The 23,763-nt window shown below is 41.7% G+C and overlaps 1 protein-coding gene across 8 annotated transcripts in view; it reads left to right on the top strand.

The window, feature by feature from the left end:
* Positions 1-23,763, top strand: part of Dock3 (dedicator of cytokinesis 3) — a 309,043-nt gene that overhangs the window by 266,615 nt on the left and 18,665 nt on the right. For all 8 annotated transcript variants that reach the window (XR_003485121.2, XM_027414437.2, XM_027414435.2 and 5 more), the window contains 11 exons: positions 2,382-2,442; positions 2,573-2,666; positions 9,393-9,541; positions 10,549-10,635; positions 12,092-12,196; positions 18,830-18,971; positions 20,336-20,502; positions 20,654-20,740; positions 21,176-21,355; positions 21,933-22,016; positions 22,139-22,255. Coding sequence is in view for 7 of the 8 variants with exons in the window: in XM_027414437.2 (XP_027270238.1) it covers positions 2,382-2,442; positions 2,573-2,666; positions 9,393-9,541; positions 10,549-10,635; positions 12,092-12,196; positions 18,830-18,971; positions 20,336-20,502; positions 20,654-20,740; positions 21,176-21,355; positions 21,933-22,016; positions 22,139-22,255 (1,273 nt within the window). In the remaining variant the exon portion in view is untranslated. The remainder of the gene's footprint in view (positions 1-2,381; positions 2,443-2,572; positions 2,667-9,392; positions 9,542-10,548; positions 10,636-12,091; positions 12,197-18,829; positions 18,972-20,335; positions 20,503-20,653; positions 20,741-21,175; positions 21,356-21,932; positions 22,017-22,138; positions 22,256-23,763) is intronic.

The raw sequence follows: 23,763 nt of genomic DNA, 5'->3' as shown, positions 1-23,763 counted from the left end.
TGACTGTACCCAGAAGGCATCCCAGAGACACATGCGGCCTTCCATCTAGAAAAGTCGGAGGTTAGAGGAATACACAAAGCAAGAAGGAGAGAAAAACTGTCTCTCTCCAGAGCAAGTTAGGGAACAACTGTAGCTCCTTAATGAAGACTTTCCTCAGCCATATGGGAGGTAAACAAGGAAATGTCATCTGGTTCAAATTATGACTGAGGACAGTTTTCATTTGCTTCTCCATGGACTGGTGACACCCTTCTTCTTACACCTATATTGTCTTGTTAAAATCGATTCCTGTCCTCTAATCCTAGCCATGGGAACAGATTAGAGGAAATGTCATGTGAATTCAAGGATCTCTGTTATGTTCAGCCTGAGAATTTGTGTGGAATTAGGATTGTTTCACGAAAGCCTGCCTACCTAGTCCTGTCATGACTGCTGAATTGGTCTAAAAATAACAATGAAGCAACCCTGCAGCCTTAATTATGCTCTCAGTAGGAGAGCACTACGGGTGTTTTCTGTAAGTCAGAAAGATAAGGGACAGGATGCTAAAGGAATAAAACCAATCCCAATGCTACAAGATATAAAAACCCCTGGATCAAAAAAATGAGGATGCTCAGACTGCCTCCAGTTACACTGCCATTCCGAAGACTCAGATGTCAGTGTACTGACTTGACTATTGAAATGGAATTCACATCCCAAGCATCCCCTCTTCTCTGTAGCACAGTTGTGTTTGTACAGCTTCTGTCTTTTTAGGGGAAAGGGCACTTAAAAGGTCAAACTTGTCTTTGTCAGCCCTTTTTAAAGCAAAAGGCTTCCTTTTTATATGTCAGGTCCCAAGCCTCTCCTGTACCTGCCATCAGACAGTAAAGACAAGTGGGCTAAAGCTCTACATCTTTGTCTTATTGCAGTATTTACTGAAGGTGGTTCATATTCACTATCTACTTGGAAGACCCAAAATCAGTCTCTTAGACTTACAGCCCTTCTTTTAACTGGCTTATTTTCTTTCTGTCTTCTATAAACAAATGAAGCTCATGGCCAGAACCAATTTCATCTCCATTTCTTGTCTCAGTGTGATATCTATAAAACAAGTATCCAGCCTTTCACAGGTCTCCAAACATGCACTGGTCTTTACCCTGTGTCCTTCTAGTCCCCAGTGCTCACATTCTGCTTTCCAGCCCCCAGTTACTGCTCCTTGTGAACATGGAGAAAAACACCAGGATTTTTGTGGTAGTTCTGTCTAAAAAAAAAAAAAAAAAAAAAAAAAAAAAGTCTACCATGTTAATGTTGTATGTGATTTGTGCATTTTGACTAATTTCATTTGCATCCCTGAAGGGTTACTCTTGTAGTTATCAATGAAGAAGTACATGTGAGAAGTTCTGTTACCAAAATTGACCCAAGTTCTAGCTGATTCAAAGGCTGTGCTCTAGACCCCCAGCATTTTTTCCTCATTGATCTCTTCCCTTTGGGTTTCTTTATGCTGTGTCATTTCCTTAGAGTAGCTCCCCAGTCCAAACCATAGGAGAGGCTTTCCCAGGCCGGAGCTCACCTGGCTTTCTGTGCATACCTTGAGTATAACTGATTTGTCATCTCTCTGACTCAGTTTGACAAAAAAGAGTCAACTCCTTGAAGGCAGGATCCTTGAGCTTTTCTTCTGGTACTCCGCTTATCTGTGATAGGTACACAGTAAATACTGATCAGTCAAATGAACTTGCAGGGAAGACTATGTCAAAACCAGGAGAATGTTTTCCTTTACCCAAGAACTTAAACAGTTATTGACAGTATATGTGCATGCAATAAAAACTATATATACATGACATTTAGATATAATTTTTATACAAAATCTTACTGTCTTTTCTAGTAAGTTGTGGTCTGGCATGACTTGGACATTTGGTGTGAGTCTTATTTTTAGACTGGCCAAACTGTAATTCTTCTAAGAAGTGCCTCCTCAGCTTTGACATTTATGTCTTAACTTTATGTGAATTCTAGAATAGATTTTTAACTTCTGTTTCACATTTTCTCATAAAATGAAACTTTCCCTTTAAGAATAACTCTTTGCCTCCCTAGGGAACTTATAATTTGGCCTTCTGCCTTACAGACACATACTTTTGTACTAAGGAAATTGGTTAAGTTGCCACTTAATGCCCTGGTGGTGTGTCTGGACTCTGCAACAAGAACAAGGAACTCAACAGAGATCTTTGGACCCCAGGATTGGGTGCAAATCTGAGAGGGGTCTCACAATACAATCCTCTTCTGTTGAAGTACTTCCTGTTAGAAGACATACTACTTTTAGAATTGACCATGCTAATATTCCAGTAATGCAGCTGTTTTATGTATTGTCCCAGGAAATATCACTTCACATCATGGCCGTTCATCTGTGTTCTCTCTTTCAGGGACTGCATGAAAGGAGAAGAAACAGAGAACAAGAAGATTGGCTGCACTGTTAACCTAATGGTGAGAGGACACAGGCTCTTCCTTCCCTTCTGATGACACAGCCAGGGTTTTGGCTGGCTGGCTGGAGCTTGGAAATGCCTGTAAAAGGGGACAGACCCTTGACTCTTACGTATATTTCATTCTTTTACAGAACTTTTACAAATCTGAGATTAACAAAGAGGAAATGTATATCCGATACATCCATAAGCTTTGTGACATGCACTTACAAGCTGAAAACTACACAGGTGAGTCAAGGAAAGAAAAGCGCTGTGTCTTTCCATTAGGACAGACCTGGGGGCTGTACAGAGAAAGGCTCTGGGATGATATATGCCAGATCTTAGCAGTGGTGGGTCCCAAGGTATTCCTTCCCCTCACTCCTGTCCTTCTGCACCTTTGTAGTATTGGAAAAGCAGGTAAAATGGGTGTTCCTCCTGACATGTGCTCCATACATGTCCTCTACTGTCTGGGTCTGTTTCACTCATCTTTGTTCTTATCCATGTCTCTGGGGACTCAAGAGTAACTTCCACATTCTGGTATACCAGGTTCACAACATTTGAAGTTCTGTCACTCCTCAGAAATACAACTTTTCTTAGGTTTTACAAAGCTGAAAGTAACCAAGACCATAGCAAAGGAATATCTCCTTAATCCTGGAACTTCTAGAACTCACTTGTAAATCTGGCTCTTCCTCTGCAACTGCATACCAGCTCCTACACTGAGCTTCCAGTACAGAGTGTGAACAGTATTCATCTTGACAGGCCAGGCGAGAGCCTTTTCCTTATGTCTACAGTCTGTGCAAAATATCTGTCAAGGTCTCTTTACTGACAGCATCTCTGAATGAAGAGGAAGGATGCATGCATGAATGTTCTGTATGATGCCCTTGTACCACAGTTCCCCCAAAGAACTATCTTTTCTACTATGACCAAGCCCTATTCTTTTTTTTTTCTTTAGGAACATTCATTTTGTATATCAATCCCCCCTTCCCTCTCCCTCCCATTCTCCCTACCAACCTTCCCCCAACCCACCCCCCACCTGCTCCCCAAGGACAGTGAGGCCTTGGGGGGGGGGAATCATCAAAGTCTGTCATATCATTTGGGGGAGGGCCCAGGTCCTCCTCTGTGTATCTAGGCTGAAATAGTATCCCTCCATAGGGAATGGGCTTCCAAAGTCCATTTGTGTTCTAGGGATAAATACTGGTTCCACTGTCAGAGGTCCCATAGACTGCCCAGGCATCCTAACTGGCACCCATATTCAGAGGGCTTGGTCCAATGCTGGTTCCTCAGCTTTACCACTGGGGTCCATGTGCTCTCACTAGGTCAGGTCAGCTGGTTCTGAAGGTTTCTCCAGCATGGTCTTGACTCCTTTGCTCATCCTTCCTCCCTCTTACAACTGGATTCCAGGAGTATGGCTCAGTGCTAAGCTGTGGGTGCCTGCTTCTGCTTCCATCAGCTACTGGATGAAGGCTCTAGGATGGCAATTAAGATACTCATCAATCTCATTATAGGTGAAGGGCATCAAAGGTGGCCTCTCCACTACTGCCTAGATTCTTAGTTGGGTTCATCTTTGTGGATTTCTGAACATTTCCCTAGTGCCAGATTTCTCTTTAAACCTATAGTGGCTTCCTCTATTAAGGTATCTCTTTTGTTGCTCTCCTCTATTCCTCCCCTGTCTCAGTCTTCCTGATCCCTCTTGTTCTCCTCTCCCCTCCCCTTCTCCCCTTCTCTTTTTCTACCTCCCTTTCCTCCCCCACGCCCCTATGCTCCCAATTTGCTCAGGAGTTCTTGTCCCTTTCGCCTTCTTTGGAGGACCTGTATTTTTCTCTTAGGGTCCTCCTTTTTCCTAGTTTCTCTGGTGGTGTGGATTGTAAGCTGGTAGTCCTTTGTTCTATGTCTAATATCCATATATGAATGAGTACATATTATGCTTGACTTTCTTGTGACTTGGTTACCTCACTCAAAATGGTTTTATCCAGTTCCATCCATTTGCCTGCAAATTTCAAGATTTCGTTATTTTTTTCCCACTGAGTAATAACTCCATTGTGTAAATGTACCACATTTTCTTGATCCATTCTTCGGTTGAGGGGCATCAAGGTTGCTTCCAGGTTCTGGCTATTACAGACAACACTGCTATGAACATAGTTGAACATATGTCCTTGTTGTATGAATGTGCATACTTTGGGTATATGCCCAAGAGCGGACTTGCTGGATCATGAGGTAGACTGATTCCCATTTTCCTGAGAAACTGCCATACTGATTTCCAAAGTAGTCGCACAAGTTTGCACTCCCACCAGCAATGGAGGAATGTTCCCCTTTCTCCACATCCTCTCCAGCACAGACTGTCATTGGTGTTTTTGATTTTAGCTGTTCTGGCCAGTATAAGATGATATCTCAGAGTTGTTTTGATTTGTATTTCCCTGAGGAATTTGAACACTTTCTTAAGTGTCTTTCAACCATTTTAGATTCCTCTATTGAGAATTCTCTCTTTAGTTCTGCACCCCACTTTTCAATTGGTTTGTTTGGTGTTTTGGTGACTAGCTTCTTGAGTTCATTGTATATTTTGGAAATCAGCCTTCTGTCAGATGTGGGATTGGTGAAGATCTTTTCCCATTCTGTGGGCTGCTGGTTTTTGTCTTGTTGACTGTGTCCTTTGCCTTACAGAAACTTCTCAATTTCAGGAGGTCCTATTTGTTAATTGTCGATCTCAGTGTCTGTGCTAGTGGAGTTATGTTTATGAAGTAATCTCCTGTACCAATTTGTTTAAGGGTACCTCCCATTTTCTCTTCTTAGAGGTTCAGTGTGGCTGGATTTATGTTGAGGTCTTTGATCCATTTGGACTTAAGTTTTGTACATGGAGATAGTATGGATGTATCTGCAGTCTTCTACATGTCCGCATCCAGTTATGCCAGCACCATTTGTTTACAATGCTTGCTTTTTTCCATTGTATAACTTTAGCTTCTTTGTCAAAAATCAGGTGTTCACAGGTGTGTGGGTTAATATCAGGGTCTTCAATTCAGTTCCATTGGTCTACCCGCCTGTTTTTGTACCAATACCAAGCTCTGTTTTCATTACTATAGCTCTATAGTAGAGCTTGAAGTCAAGGATGGTGATGCCTCTGAAAGTTCCTTTATTGTACAGGGTTGTTTTGGCTATCCTGGATTTTTTGTTTTTCCATATAAAGTGGAGTATTGTTCTTTCAAGGTCAGTGAAAAATTGTGTTGGGATTTTGATGGGGATTGCATTGAATCTGTAGATTTCTTATGGCAAGATTGCCATTTTTACTATGTTGATCCTACCTATCCAAGAGCATGGGAGATCTTTCCATTTTCTGGCATCTTCTTTAATTTCTTTCTTTAAAGACTCAAAGTTCTTATTATATAGGTCTTTCATTTGTTTGGTTAGTGTTACCCCAAGATATTTTATATTGTTTGTGGCTATTGTAAATAAAGGTCCTGGAGAGATCAGGGATAACAGGAACATACCTAAACATAAAAAATGTAATATACAGCAAACCAACAGCCAATATCAAACTAAATGGAGAGAAACTCAACATGATTCCTCTAAAATCAGGAACAAGACAAGGCTATCCTCTCTCTCCATGTTGCTTCAATATTGTACTTGAAGTTCTAGCTAGAGCAATAAAACAACAAAAGAAGATCAAGGGGATACAACTTGGAAAGGAAGAAGTCAAACTTGCACTATTTGCAGATGATATGATAGTTTACCTAAGTGCCCCGAAAAATTCTACCAGGGAACTCCAACAACTGATAAACACCTTCAGCAAAGTGGCAGGATACAAGATTAACAAAAAAAAAAAAAAAAAAAAAAAAAAAAAAATCAGTTGCCCTACTATATGCAGACAAAAAATGGGCTGAAAAAGAAACCAGAGAAACATCACCCTTTACAATAGCCACAGGCCCTATTCTCATCCCTCAGACTAAAGGACTTAAATTTGTCATCTAAATGTGGAAATGTGAGCTATTTTAATTGCAAATCATAACTAGGATTAGATGAATTATAAAAACAGAGAACCCTCCTTCCTTACCTTACCCTTATCTCAGATCTTAAAAAGTTGTATGTGTGTATGTACACCTGTGTGTGTGTGTGTGTGTGTGTGTGTGTGTGTGTGTGTGTGTGTGTAAACATATATACACTTTGTATTTTGTTAACTATAGGTGTTACATGTAAAAATAATATAGACAAGTGTCTTAGGGTTTCTGTCACTACCACAAAACACCATGACCAAAAAGCAAGTTGTGGAAGAAAGTGTTTATTTGACTTACACTTCATATTTCTGTTCATCACTGAAGGAAGTCAGTACAGGAGCTCAAAAAGGGCAGGAACCTAAAGTCATAAACTGATGCAGAGGCTATGGATGGGATATTGATTATTGGCTTGCTTGTCCTAGCTTACTCAGCCTGCTTTCTTGTAGAATCCAGCCAGGACCACCAGCCCAGGGATGAAATCACCCACAATGGGCTGTACCCTCCACCATCAATTGCTAATTAAGAAAATGCTTTACAGCCAGATTTTATGGAGGCATTTTCTCAGTTTAGGTTCCCCCTTTCAGAAAACGCAAGTTTGTGTGTCAGGATGAAGTAAGACTAGCCATCACAAGGAAGACAAAGATTTCATGTAGTCCTCCAAGTTCCATAAAGAGGGCCTGGTAGATGTCAGTGTCAGGGCACAAGTAGAGAGAGAAGAATGAGAAATTCAGAGAGTGGACCAGTGAAAACTAGAAATGGATCACAAGATAATTGATTAGAAGTGAGATTCTTTATGTGAGCACTTTTTAGTATGACCTAGAAATCTGGGCAGAAGCTAGAACTACTTATTAACATGCTAGTGGGGAAATGCCATTAAAAATTACCAAACAGAAGAAGAAAGAGGCTCTGGACCCTGGTTGCAATTCAGTGCAATTTATCTCTTGTAATTTACACTAAGCATCTAAGGATGCTGTGTTTTTATGTAGCTGTCACTAACTGCTTCACTTACAAAGTATTGCTAAGCCTATAGTCTGAGTCCAGTATCAACAAATTCCTCTAGAAATAGTCTCTGGCTCTAGAATCATCACATAGTTAATACCACTCACATTCCTTAACTTTCATCCTTTTAGAAACAGTAAGAGAAAAGAACATGTCCTGGAGTAGCAGGCAAAAGTAGATTAAGGAGTGCTAGGGAAAGCCTTAATGAATTGGTGCTCACCAAATAGAACCACTCTAAGAAGGTTAGAAAGGGACCTAAGAGCTCTCAAGCATCTGTCACCAAAGCAAGCATCTTGTGCATAGCCTTAAAGTAGCTGGGCCATTCTTTTTTATTTAAAAAATTTTCCATAAAATATATTTGATCATATCCTTTCCCCTCCCAATTCCTCTCAGGTCCTTCCCACCTCCCTATCCACCCAACTTCATACACTCATGTATTTTCTCTCTGTCTCTGTCTCTCTCTGTGTCCCTCTCTCTGCTCCTCCATCTACCTTCCCTTCTCCCTTTTCTGTCTCTCCCTCTCAAAAACGATGAAAACAAAAACAAAAAATAAGACAAAAACCAGCAAAACAAAATGAAACAAAAAGCCCCCCTTACACACCAAAACAAACAAACAAACAAACATGGAGTCTGTTTTGCATTGACAACTACTTCTAGTCATCGAGCTATGCTGAAGTATAGTTGATATACCCAATGGATGCCATTTTAGAAAACTAATTTCCCTTTTCCCAGTAGCTATCAATTACAAATAGTGTCTTGGTCAGGTGTGGGACTTCTCAGAGCTGGGGTTTTGTCTGGTTTGAACCTATTGAGATCCTGTGTCAGCTGTCACAGTCGCTGAGTTCATATGTGTATCAGCTCTCTTGTGTCTGGAAAATGCTGCTTCCTTGGGATCATTCATCACTTCTGATTTTATAGTCTTTCCACCTCTTCTCCCACATGGATCCCTGAGCCTTGAGGGGAGGGGTTTGATGAAGACATCACATTTAAGGCTGAGTTCTCCAAAGTCTCTCAGTCTCTTCATATTGTCCAGTTGTGGGTCTTTGAGTTAATTACCACCAACTGAAAGAAAAAGCTTCTCTAATGAGGCTTGAGCAAGGTATTGATCTGTGGGTGTAGCAATATGTCATGAAGAGTCATTTTATTGCTATGTTTCTTTAGCAGAAAAATAGTAGTAGATCTTCTCCCAGATGTAGTGTTGAGTTTTTGGCCACTTGAATAGTATCAGGAATGGATTCTATCTCACAAATGGGCCCTAAATCCAATCAAAACCGTAGTTGGTTACTTCCCTAACATTCTTTCCACTTTTGCACCAGTGTATCTTATGGGCAAGTTGCTGTTGTTAGTCACAGGGTTTGTTAATGGCGGTATTGATGATTACTTTCACCTCCAATAATGTGTAGAGTACCTTCCAGCAACATGAACAATAGTCAACAGGGGGTGAAGTTTCTAGGTGGGCTCCAGTGCCATTTATCCAATGTTTGATGACATAAGTGAATGGTGTCTTCAGCAATAGAGCCTAATTGTCTGGGTTGTGGAGAATAACCAATAGCCTTAGGAATAGCCTGCGGTGTTTAGAGGGTTCTATGGGACCCCTTTGACCAACTACTCAGCAAGATGTAACTCATTCCTGGCACTGGAGGTTTTAAGTGGTGGCATGACATGTCTAGTTGGGACATCATCTCACCCATTATATAGTGACTCCCTTTAAATTCTTTTCATGTTTGTATACATTTTAAGAAGCTTATAAACTAGTACACTCCCATATGTGAACCTTTCTTTATTCCTTATCTGGAACTCAAAACAGGTAACCAGGTACTGGGAGCATTTATGGCTCCTTCATTTTGTGAACAAGTGTAACAATCCTACTGTCTTATCTTTGGTATCTAGTATTCCTGATTTGTGCTACACATGCCTTGCTCTGATATTCTTGCCCAGTTGTTCCTGGGCCCCCAGAGGAAGCCCTGAGCCTCTAGTCTCTCTATCCCTACAGAGGCTGCATTTACCCTGCTTCTTTACTGTGAGTTGCTGCAATGGGAAGACCGGCCACTACGGGAATTCCTACACTACCCATCCCAGACTGAGTGGCAGCGGAAAGAGGGACTGTGTAGAAAGATCATCCACTACTTCAACAAAGGCAAAGTAGGTGTCAGAAAGCAAGACTTTCAGCCTCTCAGCTTCTGCTGTAGCTTGTGACATCTTTGTTAGAAACAAGAAATAGCTAAGGTTGATAATAGGTATCTAAGATGTGTAAATTTGAATTAATATTTGGAAGTTGGGAGGAATAAAATGAGTTAAATATCATATAAACAAATGTCTATAAGTACTATAAGTACTCAAGAGAAAGAAACCACTATAATAATAAGAGGAAAATAAAGGTGTAGGTTAGTGGTAGAGAACTTACTTAGCTTTCTCAGGGCCCTAGGTTCGGCGCTCGGCACCAAAAAGAAAAAAAAAAGAGGCATGTGAACAGTTGGTTAGAATGAAGTTCACTGTAGCCTTTTCAACACCTGTTAGATGGGTCTATTGCTATAACAGGGACTGCATCACAGAATATCTGTTCTCCAACTAGGCAAAGATCATCTGAAGCCTGAAGTGATAATCTTTTTCATAAAAGAGAAATGCTAGGCCTACTGCCAGGTCTTTGACAGCCCCTTTATGCTTGATTGCCTTAATTTTTCTTAACTTAATTGATCTCTATTCAAAGGGTTCATAGTCCCTTTATTGACTTACTAAAGAAATACTGAGTAGCTGCCATACCTGCTATTGTTCTAGGATTTGAAAATAAAGTAAATAAGCATAGCTTTCTCCCTTATGTAGTTTATCATCTAATATAGACTAATACAACAAAAAAGTAAATATATTTTAAGAGATAACATTAAGAATAATAGACCAAAACATACTAAGACATACCTCTTTTTATAAAGGTAGTCAAGAAAGGCATAAAATCTAAGACATTTGAGCAAAAAACAGAAAGCTCTGCATGAGTGTCGTACGTTACCCTATATAAATTGGTTTTGAAGACTATGTTCCTTTTAATACATGAGTTGGAGCTAGCCTTTCATTTTAGTCTTTCATATGTTCACTGTGGACTTAATCATTCTTAGAATGCCTGAGGTGCTGAAGCCCTGTTCCTATCTTTTATACAGAGCTGGGAGTTTGGAATCCCTCTCTGTAGAGAGCTGGCATGTCAGTATGAGTGCCTCTATGATTACCAGAGCCTCAGCTGGATTCGGGTAAGCTTTGTCTCTTCTATGGTATCTCTGACCAAAGAGTCCTGGACTTCCTAGCTTTGGTTTCTAAGTGATACCTGAGGCCCTTAGCTTGTTGCTGTGGACAGAGGCTAGATTTCTGCCTTGCAGTCTGACTGGGGAACAAAAGCACATATGTGACAAGTGACTTTATGATCTGAACCCTAAAAGCCGCTTGTACTCAGGGAAAGAAGACAGCATGATAGGATAGTGGTTTCTCTGTGTGTGTTTGCTCAAGCACACACATGAACATGTATGCATGTGTGTGCTGCCTAGCTTCGTGAAGAAGTTTTTCATGAAATAGTTTTGTTCAGTTTAGTTTATTATTTGTGGGTACAAATGATGTAAAGTCGGCACACATGATGAGGTTCATGTGTAGGGTCAGAAGACTACTTTATGGGGTTCATTCTTTCCTTCCATCTTTACATCGGTTCTGAAGATGAAACCCAGATCACCAGGCTTGTGCTGCCAGTAAGTGCTTTTATAGTTCACCAGCACCTAAATTTTTTTTATTATAAGAGTTTTCCCCACTGCATCTTATAGTTACTTAAGAACTTTGTCCTGCTTCCTTCTTTGGAGTAAAATATTCAAAATCATGTCAAATGTCATATGGATTTTGAAGGTTTTTGCAAAGTCTTTACTTATGGCTAGTGCCATCTTCTAAATCACAAATATGTCCTTATTTCATCAGCACGGAAAGACTTTCAGAGCATCATCCACTACACACTCATCCATGGCTCAGACATTTGAGCAAAGACCAGAATGTCTGGTCTAGATTGGGATTTGGACATGATCCTCTAAAGTAGCTTTCTGGCTAATATTTGAGGGCCACTGCCTAAATATGCTTAAATGTGAAGCCAGAATAGCCATACTGAGAAACTTGCTGACTTTGTAATGTTAGACATCATAAATATTAGTTATCTTTTCAAACTTAAAATCTCCTAAATTGGAACCAATATTAGTGATGCTGGCAACTGAGGCTTCCTCACTGTGGTCAATAGTATCTTAAGTCAAATGATAGATGAGTAAGAGTGGATGCAAATAAATGGACTGACATATAATGGTAATGAGAATTGTTGGTAGACAGCTCCCAGCAACCCTCTTCAAAGATCAGATGGTGTGTGGTGAGTATCAATCAAATCCATGTTAACTATTTACGTCTCCAGTTCAAATCTCCATGGACCGGAGTCCATGCCCAGGGAGAGTATTGAGAGCGACCTCACAGGGATGTAATAGGCGGCAGGCCTGTCTTTATCCTGTCATCAGATGGCAGTGAAGGAGGACCAAGGGCTTCACTCTTGATGATGTAATTCCCTGGAGACAGGCTGGTAGTGCCTAGCGCTTTCCTTCCTTGTTCCCATGATCCCTCTCTAGAAGACAGTGTCTAGTTGAGCCTAGAAGAAGTTGCTTTGGATAACAACCAGACCTTTCTTGTTAACAGAAAATGGAGGCCAGCTACTATGACAACATTATAGAGCAGCAACGCCTGGAGCCTGAGTTCTTCCGGGTTGGCTTTTATGGTAGGAAGTTTCCTTTCTTCCTTCGGGTAAGTCCATTCAAATGGTCTCATTAATGTTTTGAGTGTGTGTGATGGGGGTAATGGTTGTAGTGGGTAGGTAGCATATTCTATGTAGGTAAATACACATTGACACATGCATGCAATGCTCAGAGGTAGATGCCAGGTAGCTTTCCTCCGTCATTTTCCATTTATTGTTTTAATATTTATATGTGTTATTCTTGAGAGAGAGAAAGAGAGAGAGAGAGAGAGAGAGAGAGAGAGAGAGAGAGAGAGAGAGAGAGAGAGAGTACATGTCTGCAGAGCCTAGAAGAGGGCATTTGGGCACTTGGAGTTACAGATAGTTGTGACCTGCCTGATGTGTGTGCTAGGAAATACATGTCCTGTGCAAGACCAGTAGGTGCTCTCAACTGCTAAGCCATTATTCTGCCTCTCTTTCTTGTTTTTGAGAAAGGGTCTCTCACTGAACCTGAAGCTCATCAATTCCATTAGGCTGTGTGGACAGTGAGCTTCATGGATCTATTACCAATGCTAAGGTCAGATGTGCATACCTTCATAACCAGCTTTTTACATCGATTCTGGGAATCCAAGCTTAGGTTATCATTCTTGTACCACAGGTACCAACTAAACCATCTCCCCAGCCCACAAGAACATTTATATTATACACATATTTCACTTAACACCTGTTCACTCTCCTTTCAATTTCCTGTATTCTACTGACTACTTCTTTCCAAAGGACTGATCAGTTAACCAAAGACATTTGACTTTATTTAACAACACTGGTTGTCACCTTCAATTCTATTTTAATATGAAGTATTGTCCTACTTTTACTAGAAATGTGTCAGGAAGTGACTAGTGCCTAGAAGTCTCCTGTATAGGTACCTTCCAACTTCTGCCTCTAGTGCCCGGAAACTTAGCCAATAGCATTAGTATAGCCCTGACCTAAACAGTAGGCATATCTCTTGGGTGTTTGTCTAAAGTGGTGTTTTTTTTTTTCCTTCTGAATGCACTGTAACCATATAGGCAGGATGTAGAATTGTTGGTGTAAAAGAACCTAGATGACATTACACTCAGTTCCCAAGTTCCTTTGAGAGAGTTCTAAGAGCTAAGTTCAGCTATGAAAGACTAAGAAGCCATTTTCATGACACAAGATAACAACATTAACTTCTGTCTTTCGATGGGAAAAATGTCCAAATGACTGATCTAGAATATACACACACAGTGCAGAAGGATAACTTGTGCATACACCTGGTGGCAATAGTTGGATGGAATTTAATCTTTGTTGACAGGTCACTGCAAGATATGAAATTATGCATAGATATAAGAAACTCATTCAGAGAACAGGCTTCATATAGTTTGTGTAGTTTGGAACTACTGTTCAAATATAGTTTAATCTTTTAATGCTACAGTAGCAAGCCACATTCTAAAAGAATTGTTAAGGCAGGCATAGTGACCTGTCAACCCAGCATTTTGAAGATGGAGACAGGAAGATCCTGAGTTTCAGGCCAGCCTGAACTATGCAGACCTTGTCTACAAATAAATAAATAAATAAATAAATAAATAAATAAATAAATAAATAAATAAATAAAAATAAAAAAATGTGTTAGAGAAACAGTAAGAAAAATTTATGCTAACATCACATATAATACAACAGACAATTTAATACCTCAGCTTTAATATTTAAAATTAAAGTTCCAGTGGTCCCATCCTGAATTTGGAAAGTTAAAGCATTCAGAAATAGTTTCTGACATGTTTTGATCCTCCTGTTTGGTTTTGGTTTTTGAGACAGGGTCTCCATGTTACTGAAGCTGACCTTGAGCTAGTTATGTAGCTGAGACTAAATTTGAACTCTTCCTGGTCCTCCTGCTTCTGCCTCCTGAGTGCTGAGAGCCTGGTATTATGCCGTGTTACAAATCAAACCCAAGACTTTGTTCATGCTGGGCAAGTGCTCTATCAACTGAGCTATATCCCCAGCTCTTGATCTTATCCTACTCAAGAAATAGTTCTCAACTAAGCTTGATAACATCTTGTTCATAAACTTATTTTTATGGCTTTGAAGAGTCTCAATTTTGTCTAAGCCTGCCTGCATATTCTTTAGTCACTATCCCAAGTTTTATTGTAGGCTAAAAGATAATTGGTTCAGAATAACTAGTATGTTTTGAGAATCTTCCACAGTTTAAAAAAATCCTCAGTGGGTCTATTGTGCTACAATAAATAAGGTATACAATCTGTGCAACTCTTCTACCACTCATAAGGTCACAGCCTATGCAGTTTCATTTTGTCAATGAAAAATGAGACTAAGCCATAATGTATAAATCTTGTTCCTGGTCCTGACAGCCATCTGTGATGCTTGACATTGTCCATGCCACTTCCTTCTGAATATTATTAGTTAGGATTAGCAAGCTGGGAAATATGGCAGATACTCCTCCATCTATCATAACTTGAGTCTGCTCATCTGTTCCAGTGACAATGTTCTCTATAGCTTTTAGCAGGGGAGTTACAGTTGGAAATTCACCAGATCCTAGAAGCTTCGTAAGTTGAAGCACAATTGATGTTTGCATGACCATTTCATTGTGTTTGGATCATCAGTAAGGAGGAAACATCCCAGCTAATGCTTCTGCTTCTGGATCTTCATGATGAAGGAGATGAACTAAAAGTAGGGAAAATTTGTTCAGCAACATTTAATGGGAGTGAAGGATTCTTAAAATAACAAACATTTGAAGGTGTCCAGGTAAGATTATACCAATACCACACATGAAATATAGTATGTCAGGAACTGCAGATCCTTGGGATCAACTGCACTGGGTAACTGTGTCTAAGGGAACTAAATCATCTCCTCCAATATTTCCCACAGCCCGTATAGCTACTCATTAATGTGAGCCTGGAAAAATGCTAACAGAAATGACCACAGCACTGGTCTCTTCTGATTTCTCATTAGCAGTGCTAGCACCCAAACATATTCAAACAGAGACTGTAATCAGTTTTGTCCAAGATGAACACAAATTTTGAAATCAACCCTGCTTAGATTATGTTGCTATGGGGATTTTTTCCCTAGAAAGCAATTTCCTAGCGACTTCAGTAGCTGAGAGCAGACTTTCCAAATTGTTGCTGTTTATATCTTTGATAATGTCATCAGCAGAGCAATTCACAGTGCCCTGGCTGCTGTGGTTTTCCTTCAGGGAAAAAATGCCATCATCAGTAAACAAGCTTATGGTCTCCTTTACAGCACCTGGTTGTCGTCCCTAGCTTTTTCTTCTCCAGAGTAATTTCTGTTCTGTGCCATCCCATTCCTATACTGTCATTTTCTGGTGAGTCAGCATTCACATTGGTAAGTCTGGGAATGAGAGGCAAAGGGGGGATTGCATAAGGGATTGACGCTTCATGGTGCACAAATCAGGCTACAGAACATTGACTATGGCTCAGCCCAAAGGTGGTGTGTGACTCTGTTTATTCAGTGCAAACCGTATGGTCCAGTACTTATCCTGGGCCTCTAGGCTGTATCCATTGACATTTATTGTTCTCAGATGACTTAAGTAAAGCTGTCCTTGTGAATGATCCCTGGAGCCGCACTAAAACTAGCTCTGATTGTCCCTAGTTCCACAGACCTCAGCCAACAGATGGGAAAGGTCACTAAAACCCTTTAATATATTTAAGATCTCCTTGGGAAAATTGCTTTAGCCAGTAACAAGTATAAATAATATAATATAATATAATATAATATAATATAATATAATATCAAGAGTCTGCTGTTTCCTTGAGAGTTGGGGGACAAGGAGTGATCCATTCTACTAACAGAGTCCAGGAATCTGTGTTTCAGATGTAAAGCAGATTAACTTTTACTTTTTCTAGGAAGCATTCATTCTTAGCTAAAAGAAAAACTTACCTATACTGTAACAGGTAATATAAGAGGGACAGCAAACTCTTCCCTCCTAATAATTCTCAATATGAATATTCCAACTCTTCCAAAGAGAAATTTTCTGAGGACTGACTAGGCTTCCTTGACATATAATGAACATCCAGCCCAGGCATTTCAGAAGTGGTAGGTAAATTTGTTACTCAGATAATCAAAGATCCTATAATAGTCTGGTGTGGTGATCACAACCCCAACACTTGGGACCTAAGACAGACAAATTATAGGTTCAAGGCTAGTCAAAGCTACATAGTAAGTTCTAGAGCAGTCTAGACTCTTAAATAGAGCGACCCGTCTAAATAAAGAAATAACAGTGGAAGCCAAGTGTAACGGTGCACACTTGTAATCCTAGCACTTTGGAGGTGGAGACAGGACAATCAAAAGTTCAAGTTCAGCCTTAGGTACATAGTGAGTTTGAGGCCAATCTGAGCTACATGAGACCATATCTCCAAAAAAAAAAAAAAAAAAAAAAAAAGGAAAGGAAAAGAGAAAAAAATAATAATAGTTGCACTAAAGGTCAGTAAACGAGATGAAAGGAGCTGGGGAGAGGTGGTGCACATCTTTAATCCCAGCACTCAGGAGGCATAGGCAGGCAGTAAATTCAATACCTGTTGTCTCATATTTCTGTCTTCAAACTCACTCTCACCTTCTCGTGTACATGTCACAGAACATACAGTGTCTCAGATTCTTAGAACTTTGAGACAAGAAGGCCTGGGCATAGAGCCTGTATCCTGTGCTTGCAAGTAAAAGTCTAGCTGTTCAGTGTGGTTTCAAAGGCTGCAGTAATGGGAGAAAAACAAAAAATGTTAGGAAGTTATCACTTGTCAGCCCGTCCCTCCTGTTTACAGAGAGTAGTACTTGCTAGCTGACTCGAGCATACAGATTTCCCTGGCTTAACCTGGTATCTTCCTATCCTTCAGCTGCTCAGTTCTGTGGCAGGTGGAAGTAGATGGTGCAAAGTGCAAAGTAGTGGCAACTAGATCTGCTTTTTGTAGGATGCTTGCATTTGTGTACAAGTGACTGTGAGACCAACAGCCAACCTCAAGGTCAGCACTTGTGTGCCTTCTTCCTCTTGCTGGGCCTTCTCCATGAGGGTTAGCTACTCCTTACCACCCTGAATACGTGGGACATCTATTTCTTTAGCTCAGTTAGTTTGTTTCTCTGGGTTATCTGCCTCCCTCACCTCACAATTACGATGATCTACTAATCTTCAAGGAGAAAGGAAAATATCCAGCCTTCCTTTCTTGGGAGAATTCCTGTTTCTTTTCACTTGATCCATGAACAGTTGCTTGTGGGGACTATTGTGTATGCTAGTGGATGTTGAAAAAGCCAGTTCTTCAAAGGTACAGTTAGCCTTCTATGTCCACAGAGTCCACATCTGCAGATTCAACCAACCAAGGACAGAACATAGTTGGGGGAAAGACACCCTGTATAAGACTTGTTTTTCCTTGTCATCATTCCATAATCAGTAGAACAACAGTTTTATAGAGCTTACATCCTGATATTTTAAGTACCCCAAAGATGATTTTGAAGTATTCAAGAAAATATACTCTGCTTATATATGGAGGTATACCTTTATATAAGGGGCTTGAGCTTTGCAGGTAATAGTTTTCCATTTTGATTCACTCAGATATGTGGCTTAGTCTTACTTGAGTTTACCCATAAATAGGTTGAGGTCTTCCAAGACCTAACCTGTGATCAGCTCTGCCCCAGGGAGTGTATAGCTGCCCTTATGATGCTATGCCCTTTCTTCTGCCTCTCTTTCATTTCTTCTTTACCTCCCCATAAAACTTCCCCTTTCACTAAGATATGTCAAAAAGGGGGGGGGGAATGCTAGTGTCTGATGTGATTTGCTGAAATGGGCCTGGTGAGCTAGCTGAGTAGGCAGTATGACTAGTAGGCTTTTTAAACTTCTCTCTCTCTCTCTCTCTCTCTCTCTCTCTCTCTCTCTCTCTCTCTCTCTGTGTGTGTGTGTGTGTGTGTGTGTGTGTGTGTGTGTGTGTCTATAACCTCAGAATTCAGGAGGCTGTGACAAAAGGATCACCCCTAGTTCAAGGCTAATCTGGACTGTATGATGAGATGGAGGAAGGGGAGGAAAGAGAGAAAGATTGTTCTAACTTACAGAGAGAATGATATTGATTTGTTCTGCTGACATGTTTGCAAAGCAATTTGCTACCAAAAGGATTTATCAAGTGTAATAAATAATATATGCCTGCTACAAAATGTTTAGGTACACATGTTCATTCCTAATTTAAAATTGTCAACATTTATGGCACTCACTCCTTAATATACATTTGCTAGTTCTCCAGCCATCCTCTCACCACTTCTACAAACATACATTATTTCCATCTATGCTTTCTCGTAGTTGGCTGTTGTTTGGGTTGTTATCATACACACAGCTTGCTTGTTTCCACTCTTCTATAGCAGGTTAACCAAGTGGGCCTTTCGGGGCTTTTTAAAAACATTGATTCTCCCCTACTTTGCTTTCCTTTCCTGGGTGAAGTGTCTCTCCTCCTCCCAGGTTCCTGGATGCCTGTGCATTCTCCCAGGACTGCCACTCCACAAAACAATCAGTTCTTCATCTGTCCCTCTCCCTTCTCAACTGTCATTTCTCTTAAGACAGGGACTGAGTATTGTGCCCTATACCTGTTTACTACAAAAGAGGCTGCTAGGCTATGTTTATGGAAAACTTCTGTGTAAAGATGGAGGCAGGGTACATGTAAGGCATAGATTGTACTTTCGTGTTTTGGCAGAACAAAGAATACGTGTGCCGTGGACATGATTATGAGAGACTGGAAGCCTTCCAGCAGAGGATGCTCAGCGAGTTCCCACAGGCCGTTGCTATGCAGCACCCCAACCATCCTGATGATGCCATCCTACAATGTGATGCTCAGTGTATCTTTTGAAACTTGGTAGAGTGGGAAGGGCTGGGACCCTCAGATGTAAGTCCCACCCACCAACCACTCCTCTACCATGTGACTGGCACATACCTTTATTTAGGTTACCTGTCATCCCAAATCTAAGTGTGTCTTTACCATTGAATCCACATTTTGCAAGACACTCAGTCCTCCTAAGAGGCAGTAGCATGCAATTAGCCATGGATGACCTCATAAGTTATAACCTGAGCTTCGGGGACTGCTTGTCAGGCTTGTTAATAGCATGAGTTTAGTCTCCACCCTGGACTCTATAGGGCCTGGTCAGGCAGTCAGGGCCAATCACTGCATAAGATGGCTGTGGTCCCAACAGGGCTCTTGGCATGGGTTTACCACCTATGTTGCAACCTGCTCTACTTTCCTGTGTAGTTTTTGTCCCTTTTCTTTGTTAAATTTCCTGTAGTAGAGTGCCAGGGAGGAAAAGGAAGTGGTAGAGAATGCCTGTGATTTGATAGCATCTGCAAGTTTCAGTGCAAACACTGGCCTGCCCCTCGATACCCATTTTACACAGATTTATTGAAAGCTACATGCTCGTCACCAAATGACAAACTTGTCCCAGAGAGTAAACAGCAAGTAGACTCCCATTCACGTTCTCTTCACAAAGACCGCAGACAGTATTTTTATGAATTTTTTTTTGACTGGGCCTGTGGCATAGGCCTGTAATCCCAGTTATCTGAGAGGCTAAAGCAGTAAGATACTGACTGGGTTTAAGGCCTGTTTAATCTACAGGGTGAATTCAACATTAACCTGGGTAATTTAGTGAGACCCTGTGTCAAAATACAAAAGGAACCAGAGATAAAGCCCAATGGATAAGCACCCCTCCCAAAGCCTTGCTTTCAAGCTCTAATACCACAAAAAAAGGGAGCAAGGAAGGAAGGAAGAATGGAAGGAAGGAAGGAAGGAAGGAAGGAAGGAAGGAAGGAAGGAAGGAAGGGAAAAAAGAAATGAAAAAAAACAAAAATAAAGGAAACAAAAAGTATGTTTCATATAAAATCCATTTAGCTATGGTTAGGAATACTTCTTATTCCTCTGGTGTGGATATTACACCTCCTGCTTGTTGGATCCCTCTCCTACATGGGCACTTGCCATCTCACCTTGGCTGAACATTGATGACATTCACTGTCGTAGCAGGAGGGAAGGGGGACAGACAGGGAGGTTCTTCTAACTGTGCTTAGTTCTGATCTACACCTCAGGATGCTGCTGCCTCCACCACAACATCCAATAAGGGACAAAGGGCCGCAGTGCACATCATCAAGGAGAGGACAGGAAGCTAACACTTCGTCATTTTCTTTGCCAAGTCTAGCTTTCTCCTTCACCTCTGTCCAGATTTACAGATCTATGCAGTGACACCTATTCCAGATTATGTGGATGTTCTACAAATGGACAGAGTACCTGATCGTGTCAAGAGCTTTTATCGGGTCAACAATGTGAGGAAATTTCGGTATGATAGACCTTTCCACAAAGGCCCCAAGGACAAAGAGAATGAATTCAAGGTAAACACTACAGGAAAGTCAGTGCAGCACACATAGCAAATCTAGGGGCAAGCCCAGCTTCTTGGGAACGCATGGCTTTTGCACCCTTCTGTTAGGGCAAGTGTAGCAAAGTGTCTCTGACTTCTTTCGCTTGTCTGTGCCCTCCCTGCAGAGCCTGTGGATTGAGCGTACCACCCTGACCCTGACCCACAGCCTGCCTGGCATTTCTCGGTGGTTTGAAGTGGAAAGGAGGGAACTTGTAAGTTATGCCTCAGAAGTTTTAAACTCTCTTGCCACTTCTCACCCCCATCTCTAGGGAGCTTTCTCTACGGACTAAAGAAAGAACAAATTTTGGCCACCTACCTGGCCTTAGTTTCCTAAGGCCAATCCTATGCAGAAGCTTTGGTATTTTCTCATCTAGATCACAGGACACTCCTAAGCATCAGGTATTTTCAGTTTACAAATGAAAAAAATTTCTCTAAGATTCTAGAAGCCAGAAATCCCTGACTTCAAAACTAATACTCCTCGCTATTCTCTGCACTTCCAAGTGCCTGAAGTCAGAAAAGTAGAGAACGCCTAGGAAGCCTCCCAGCCACAGGAATGAGGAAGGATTTGCATCACAAGTTATTGCTCTCTGTTCTCGGGATATGATGAGGGGTTATCATCCCTGAGAAGACTCTGTGTGTGCCCACAGGTGGAGGTGAGCCCTCTGGAGAATGCCATCCAGGTAGTTGAGAATAAGAACCAGGAGCTCCGCGCGCTGATCAGCCAGTATCAGCACAAACAAGTGCATGGCAACATCAACCTGCTGAGCATGTGTCTCAACGGTGTCATTGATGCCGCTGTCAACGGAGGCATTGCGCGGTACCAGGAGGTAAGACGGAGGCTGGACCACACTTAGCCAGCCAGCCTGGTCAAGAACACAGTTCATAGGCTCCTCTTCCCAAAGGTATGGCCTCCTTGAAAAACCCTCTCCTAGCCCTCTTCTGGATGAGGTGATGAGATAAAAGTTGTAAGCTCTTAGCCACTCTCTATTTCTGTAGCACAGAGATCTCTGGTGGGATTCCCCACCCCACCCCAATCTTTGTCAGATGGATAATTCATCTGATTATAGAAATTAAGTAGCCTTCTGGGACCCTTAAGAAACCTAGTCCTTCATGAGACAGGATACCTAAGAAACAGGTGTACATCCTCAGGATACCAGCTCTGACTGACATATCCAGGCCATCTACGCTTTGTGAGAAACTGGAGTTAGCATCCAGCCTCCGGAGATTAGGCCACCGCTGGTCTTTCCCAGGCACAGAAAACACACAATAACCAACTGTTAAGTGTTCAGCCAGGTCAAGGCGGAGGTGCTGGCAAGACACCTATGAGGAAGCAACCTGGCTGCCTTTTAAGAGCTCCGTCTAAGCCTAGGAAGCATCTTCATTACCTGAACTTTCTCTCCACAGGCCTTCTTTGATAAAGATTATATCTCCAAGCACCCAGGAGATGCAGAGAAGATTGCCCAGCTCAAAGAGCTAATGCAGGAACAGGTAAGGCTTGTATAGCTTGGAAAGTCCAAAACCTTTGGGAAAAGTTAGATACTACAAAATGACCCAGTTCTCAGAGGCTGCTTCCTGCTTAACAGAGAGGCCTTATTTGGCAATTCTCCTAGGTCCATGTTCTTGGAGTTGGGCTGGCAGTCCATGAGAAGTTTGTGCATCCAGAAATGCGGCCTCTGCATAAGAAGCTGATCGATCAGTTCCAGATGATGAGAGCCAGTCTATACCATGTAAGCGGATCCCATACCTGCCCAGTAGAACCAACTTTCACTTGCTCTAGACCTATACCACAGTCAAAGAACAGTAGGAGTGGAGTAAGTGGGAGAGAAGCTGAGCCTGCCACAGAGGGGTGGGAGGTAAGAGTAGTGGGCACTATATCCAAAGCAAAGTGCTCCGTATTCTCTTACCAGTTCACTCACTCCCAAAGGAGTCAGATTTGGAGCAAAGAACATTTTTCTGGGCACTGTGCTAATAGAGTTTTCCACATGCAGAAAGAGCTCATACACAGGAATTTCTTTGGAGATATTTTTCTTGCCATGAACCTAAAGAATAAAGGCATGGCCTGAACTGGCCCTCTTGTCACCTCTGGTCTTTTCTCTCCCTACCCATTTTCTTCTCCATTTCTCTGTTTTCTTTTTCCTTATCTACCTTCCCTCTCTCCTTTCTAACTTCCTTTCTCCCCATCTCAGTTTCCTCCATAATGTCTTATGACCCAGAATCACATCTAAGAAAATTCTTGGCAGGAAGTACTTTCATTCTGGCTGCTTTTAAAGGTGTCAGGCAGTTCTAAGGCCACACCAGCCCCCAGATTGTCTACCTAAGACCTGGCTCTTCACCCTCCATAGCACCTTTGGCCCAAGAACTAATTTACACAGGCAGGACCTGTATTCCAGGATCAGCTTTCCTTGGCATAGTCTTCACATGGAATTATGACTGGTTGGAGATGAGATTCAGGCAGCTCTGAGTCCCCAGGCCACTATTCACATCACAATGTCCTTATCCAGTTTTTAGCCACAAGGCTGACTCTGAATTAGACTTTCTGTTAAATATCCTGGCTTCCCCACCTCAGTGGCCATGACCCAGATGACCTGCCAAGCTACCACAGCTTTCTTCTCATTTTACTGATGGCCACCATGCATAAGTATTAGGGAAACAAAGAAATATCGCTGTCAGATGCTACACCATGCTGTCACAGAGAAGTGCCTTCTTTAGAGATGACATAAAGGCCTGGAGGTTGAACCATCCAAGGACTCAGTGAGCCTGTCCCACCTGGAACTGGCCTGCTTTGTTCTTGGATGCTGCGGGTTGTAGTTCTCTAAGTCCTTCCAGACTCCCAGTGCAGGCCTCAGCCAATTCATTGCAAGAGTAGACAGCGTGAGAAGCAGAATAGGGAAGGAAGCTCACCATGGTTTGAGAGGCTGGCCCACTTTGCAAAGAAATTTCTGTAGCTCATAAAACTTCCCTTCTTGGTCGGGTTCACCCATGGCCTTTCAAGGTGAAACATGCAGAACATAAGTCTCCCCTTTAAAACCGAGGTGGCTGGCTAGTGGAGAGCTTGAGTAGCATCGCTGAATCTGATGGGTATTCTACCTCATTAAGTTGGCTCCTGCCAACTTGGCTGGTCTCTGCTCTATGCAGACTTCCCATCCCAGCCGGTAGCCCTGACAATCTAGAGCCTGGTGCCAGGGAAAGTTTCCTGCCACATCTCTACAGTCAGAACACTGCAGCAAAAGCACAA

The sequence above is a fragment of the Cricetulus griseus genome, chromosome 4 (assembly GCF_003668045.3).
Source record: "Cricetulus griseus strain 17A/GY chromosome 4, alternate assembly CriGri-PICRH-1.0, whole genome shotgun sequence".
NCBI lineage: Eukaryota > Metazoa > Chordata > Mammalia > Rodentia > Cricetidae > Cricetulus > Cricetulus griseus.
The sequence above is the reverse complement of the archived record's forward strand: the minus strand, read 5'-3'. Positions and strand labels throughout refer to the sequence as shown.